The sequence below is a fragment of the Nanorana parkeri genome, unplaced genomic scaffold, assembly GCF_000935625.1.
Source record: "Nanorana parkeri isolate BGI_ZX_2015 unplaced genomic scaffold, ASM93562v1 scaffold827, whole genome shotgun sequence".
Classification (NCBI taxonomy): domain Eukaryota; kingdom Metazoa; phylum Chordata; class Amphibia; order Anura; family Dicroglossidae; genus Nanorana; species Nanorana parkeri.
In genome coordinates, this window is record NW_017307095.1 from 695,692 (window position 1) to 701,865 (window position 6,174).

A 6,174-nucleotide genomic window follows, 5' to 3' on the forward strand; every position below is an offset into this window, starting at 1 on the left:
ATTTTTACTACTTTTGTGAGTTAATTACTGCATCTACTAAACACATATGCTGAAGGTTTATTGTTGCGCCCACTGAATACCAATACTGGTGCTTTATTGCTGCACCCACTAAACAACTTTGCTGTGAATAAGTGGTGCATCCACTGAACACCAAAACTAGGGTTCTATTGCTGCACCCACTAAACACCAATATGGGGGGGTTTATTGCTACACCTATTGAACACCAATTCTGGGGGTTTTATTGCTGCACCCACATTTTATCCACTCGTTAAAAGTGGAGATACAGCTCTTTGCATTAGCCATGGCTCACTGGAGAAAAGAGCATGGCACTTAACAGAAATGCAGGGCTACATGCCAGCAGATCTCTGGCAATTTGATGAAATGTCTTGATACAGCAAGGGGCTGTTTTAGTTGAGCAGAAGACAAACCAACTTCACTTAAGATACTGACTTAAGTGGAACTAAAGCCAAAACTGTTTTTAGCTCTGGACAGAGTGGAGAGGTATTAGAACACATTTTGGGTCTTTATTGCTAACATTCAACATCCTGTCTCACACTAGTGCCCAAAATCAGGGCTTTTAGTGTGTATCTGCACCTTTAAGGAAGACTTGGTTACCTCCAGACACACCTGCCTGTGTATATACCAGGTTTGAGGTTTTGTTAGATTAGGGACCACACTATGCATAGGGGCCTTGACAGGGCAGTGGGGATTCCATATAGCTTTACTTCTAATATATGATAGCAACACCTCTGCTTTTAATACATTGTGTCGAAGTGTTTATTGCTTCCGTTACTGAGACTAGCCCTCCATTTTGTCCAGATGACTTTTATCAAAAGTGAAAGAAATTTCCAAATTTTGAGTTGCTACCAGAACAGTGTTAGAAGGGAAATCTTCCAAGGGCAAGACTAGTTCTGGTGACACTAGTGACAACAGAGATTTTCCTAACTTTAAAAGGATTTCCTCTCAGTTTCTGCTGTGGCTATGGGACAGGAAGTGGAGGAAAATGGGACACTGTCCAAATGGGACACATATGGCAGAAGAAAAACCTGACAAGCATTATAACCCTCCCTTTCTCTGTCCAAAATGTAAAAAAAAAAAATTTGACCTCAGCTTTTGACTTTTTTAATATTCTGCTTTGATAAACAGTGCGTAACATTTAAGGAGCCATTCACAAAGAAATCCAAAAGGGCAAACCTTTTTAAATTTATATGTGGATACACTATACTCTCTAGATTTGGCCCAGACATTCTGGCTAATCAGTTTGGTTTACTACTCTGACATCAGCACCATGATTCTGTTACTCAGAAGCCAAACAGCAAGCTGAGGCAGAGAGAGCTGGAAAGAAACATGGACTCTGCTCTCTTCTTCCGACTTCTCCCTCTGGCTACTTGGAGTATGTGTGTAGCCAGACGTAGAAGCTACATGCAGCTGGAGGACAGTATTCATGGAAAAAAAGAGGTTTGAGGGAAACTGCATTTAATCACCTCCTTGTCACAATTGTCTGTTTTTTGCTCTTCTATGGTAAAGATTGCTTGCTTGTTGAATAGTCAATGTAGCAACTGTCCGTTTGATGCCTGTGCTTTTTAATGGTTGTCTGTTTGTTGTTTATATGTTGTAAAGATTGCCCATATTGTGACTGCATATTGTAATGATTGCATGCTTGTTGCCTGCGTACTGTAATAATTGCCCATTTGTTACCTGCATATTGTAATCAGTTTATTGTGTGTGTGTATTTGTGTGTGTTTGTTTTGTGGGCCAAATTACTATAATCGAATCCATTGCTGGCCTGCCGCTACTAATTTATGGCCCCAAGTCACCTCTGATACATCGCTTTTACTCCCACAATTTGCTGCTGCTCAATGTGCATTCTGCTATTTTCACCCCTTCATTGAATCTAAGGCTCATAGAGTTCTAAATGTACCAATGCATTATGATCGCACTAGACCCACAATGTAATCATCTCTTATTCTGGGCCCTTTTATTGCAATCTACTGTATACTCTTTAAAAACAGCAGCTCTAATATCTGACCAATGAAAGGAGGCTTATTGCACGATGAATCAATAGCTAGTGATTTTTTAAAAATGTTTTAGGTGTTTTAAAGTTTGGTTCAGTTTAGGTCAAAGAGTTCAACAGATGAATATGTTTTTGTAATTTATCATACAAATGCACGGTTGTTTTATGTATGTGAATCCCTTCTGCCAGTGTTCTTTTCAATTTTTAAAGCAAGCCACAATTCTTTAAAGTAAAAAATATATTAATGTATTCACTGCAATGCTCAGATATAAAGAAACAAGAAATACTTAGAAATGTAGACCAAAAGGGATTTCTTTTAAACAGTGCAGTCAAAAGTATTTAATAAAGAAGGTTACAGGTTTGTTTTTTTAGCGTACCTTTTCTGGAGCAGTTTTTAGTAATAATGAGATTTCCAAACAGCAAATGAAAACTGTAAGCTCTGGTAGTGTAAACAAAAAAGTCTTCATCTGTCAGAATTAAGTCTGTTTTCATGTGCTGCATAAACGTTGAATTTTACTAGCAGCAAATATTCTTTCTCCTCTGGTATACTCACTTACAAATTCTACAGTTTTACAGTAATCAACAAGCTCCACAGAAAGATACATTCCAGACAACAAGGTAAAGCATTTACTGAACTACTACAGATAGCCATAAAGCACAGCAACTTTGCAAAATCCAGAAAGTTCACTCCTTTATAGCAGTTATGTGGTATTCTCTGCAGAAAATGTACTTATAGCTCTATAGAGGGTCATTAGAAGGGTGGTAGGAGTGTTTATCCTGAAGCCTGTGAGATTAAATTTAATCGGTAGCTGCGAGAAGCTACTAGCCTTTTCATTACTAGGCTGGAGGGATGAGTAAACCTGGCTGGGTTCGACTTAAGCCAGATTTGCTAAACCCAGTGGGAAGTCTGCCAATCCCAAACTTAGCACTGAAGCCTACTGAACTATGGGAGGCAAATCTAGCTATTAGTCTTGCCTTTTTCAAGGCTAATAGGCAAGATATTGTTAAAAAAGGGCATGGTTGATGGGGAACTGCAATGGAGGACATGTATCAATGCAAACAAATGTAAACTAAATACCATTCAATGTGGCTTAAAGGGCAACATTAAAGTGACTCTAAACTAAAATAAAAATGCATTCAAGTACCCTAACTATTAACAAAAAATGTAGCTTATTTGTGTATCACTCAACTGTAGATCCTTAATTCCTTTCTGAATTGGCGCTGACAATGTCCTTACTTCTAGAGGGTGGCTTGCAAAAATGTTTCAGTGCTAAAGGTGCACATTCAAGAAACCAAAGACTATGCTAATCCTCGGCATCCATCACATGACATGGGTTTTTATGTGTCCTCTTTGAAAAATGGCCCTTCAGGTTTATCAGAGACAACTGATCTAGCAAAGCACCTAATTCATCGAGAATTAGTGACCACGTGGCTTTTAACATTTGATGATCACCCTGTGAACTATTGGGCATAGAAGATATAATTCGAAGTCATCACCATCGATCTGAACCTTACAGCCAGAGAAGAGCTAGATCTCCTAACAAAGTGCCTCGGACCAGAGTCATCTCGACAGGCCAAGAGAATCAGGTCAGTGCACATTCCTAATCGGATAGGGGTTAAAATGGCATGGCAGAGATTAAAAGACTGTTATGGCAGTCCTGAAGCTATTGAAAATGTTATTTTGAAGAAACTAGAAGATTTCCCCAAAATCTCTAACAAAGACAATCTAATTGATTTTCCTCATCTGAAATCCTTAATAGATTATATCCCTGCACTTGACCCTAATGCCCAAATACTTCTCTTGCTAGGAAGAGATATTTTGAGAGTGCACAAGGTGCATGAGCAGATTAATGGATCCCATAACACTCCTTATCCACAACGTATAGATTTAGGTTGGGTCATAGTTGGAGAAGTATGCTTAGGCGGAGCTTACATACCAGCAAATGTGAACTTGTGCTGCCTAGTGGAACAAATGTGCTGTCTAGTGGACACACTTCTCTATTCAGCCCATGCACCAGCTATATGCATGTAAAAGAGACCTTTAATGCTTCCAAGCAACAGTCTTGTACCCTCTCACTATGCTATTTAGGAACTGCAACTTGCAGCATGGACAGTTTAGACGATAACATGTTTGTTAAAACACGAAATGATGACACACCTGCTCTGTCCATTGAAGATAGTATGTTCCTTGATATTCTAGAAAAATAGATATTTGTTGATCAAACAAATCATTGGGTAGCACCCTGCCATTTCGCATATCATGCCCTAAACTGCCAAACAAGAGGGAGCAAGCACAGAAGAGACTTCTTGCTCTACAGCGTTCTTTCATGAGAAAATCTCAAATGAAAGAACATTTTGTTAACTTTATGCAAAAGATCTTTGACCATAATCAAGCGTAACCTGCCCCACCATTGAAACTAGGGGAGAAAAATTGGTACCTACCAATCTTTGCCATTTATCACACTGAAAACCAGGGCAGATTAGAATAGTTTTTGATTCTAGTGCTCAGTATGAAGATATTTCACTGAATTATGTACTTCTTAGCAGAGCTGATTTGAATAATACATTGTTAGGTGTTCTTATACGATCATGCAAAGAACAAGCTGCCGTTACTGCTGATGTGCAGCAAATGTTTTACTGTTTCTTGGTTAGAGAAGGGCACTGCCACTACTTGAGGTTCCTTTGGTTTCAAGACAATGACCTTAGCAAAGAAATTACAGAGTTCATTTCTGTGCCTACTGAAGCTGAAGCAGTCAGTCTCTTACTAGGGCTAGGGAGATGCTTGCAGATTCGAATCTGAAGCTACACAAGGTGGCATTCAATAAAAGCTCAGAATTGAAAGCATTTCCTGCAGATGACAGAGCTAAAGAGTTAAAAGACCTTGTTCTAGATGTCGATCCTCTGCCCCTTCAATGGAGTTTAGGAGTAAGTTGGAATCTACAGACAGACAGTGTTATTTTTCAAGTGTCTAGAGAAGTAAAACTATTCACACAGATAGGTATCCTGGCCACAGTAAGCAGTCTTTACTATCCACTTGCAGCCCCAATCATTTTGCAAGGTAAAGCCTTAGTTGGACAGTATAAGTATAGTTTCAAGTATCATATAGTATAAGTATCAAAGTATAGTTTCTTAACTGACCCCAATCTCTCCCTATGCAGTTTGCCAGCTTTTCGTATGCTTTCCCCCCAACTGCTTCCAATTCACTGACAATCTGGCTTCTCTGTGTTCCCCTATTTATAGTGAGTGGCTGGCTTATCCTCATTGGCCCTTCTACATCTGCTGGCCATAATTCAAATGTAATTCAGTGCATTGTGGTTAAAAAATATTTTCCTGGGTGAATCGGCACAAAGATTTTACGAGACTCTGAATCTTAAACCTGCAGAATTCACCCACAACCCGGAGATGAACACAAACCTCATCCTTAAAGTAAACCTGTGGTTAAGTCAAGCACTCTAAAATAACTTTATTACAGAACAGCAAATGCCATGAGAAGACAAGACAATCCTTTACTTGTATATGGTGAGCCCAAGAGTGCTGTCAAAGCACCTATGCAACATTAGATTTGTTTCTAAATGTATTCAGAGTGCAATTGTTTGTGGGTGGTGTTTCTGGAGCTGGAGGTTTACTTAGGCCCTGGGACAAGCCTTACGTTGGAGATTAGCTATTGGAGCCATTCTAGAGTTAGTAAACATACACCACTGCTATATGTAAGATCTGCTATATGGAGAGCTGATTGAGAAAAAAATGGGATTTGACTTAGATGATAACTTTGTACATAATTTTCGATAAGGAAATTATGCAATGAAGACCCCTTAAAAATAGGGTATTCTTTTAAAATGATAGACAGACCTAGAATGTGATGTGGATGAATGGGGTTTATGTGTAATCTGTAATGACTCCTAGTAGTAAAAAGTTACCACATTCTTAAACTTTTTACCTCTTTGCAATTATCTGGAACATAGAGGCAGAAATGCAGACTCCAATCCATAATAGCCCAATGATTCTAAAACCCTGTATATGTATAGTCATCCTGATGGGTTTTTTTCAAGCCATATGTAATGTGGAACTTCAGCCAAACGTTTTCAACATTTTAGACAGAGAGGGGTAGGGTTATAATCACTGTTAAATTCCTATTGCTGTCTGTGTTTCTATTAGGGGTA

General features: G+C 38.9%; 1 protein-coding gene across 1 annotated transcript in view; it reads left to right on the forward strand.

The window, feature by feature from the left end:
- Positions 1-3,635: 3,635 nt before the first annotated feature.
- LOC108794262 (zona pellucida-like domain-containing protein 1) overlaps positions 3,636-6,174 on the forward strand; it is a 42,895-nt gene continuing 40,356 nt past the window's right edge. Inside the window, exons 1-2 of the mRNA XM_018565272.1 lie at positions 3,636-3,894; positions 4,104-4,193. Coding sequence (XP_018420774.1) covers positions 3,636-3,894; positions 4,104-4,193 — 349 coding nt within the window. The remainder of the gene's footprint in view (positions 3,895-4,103; positions 4,194-6,174) is intronic.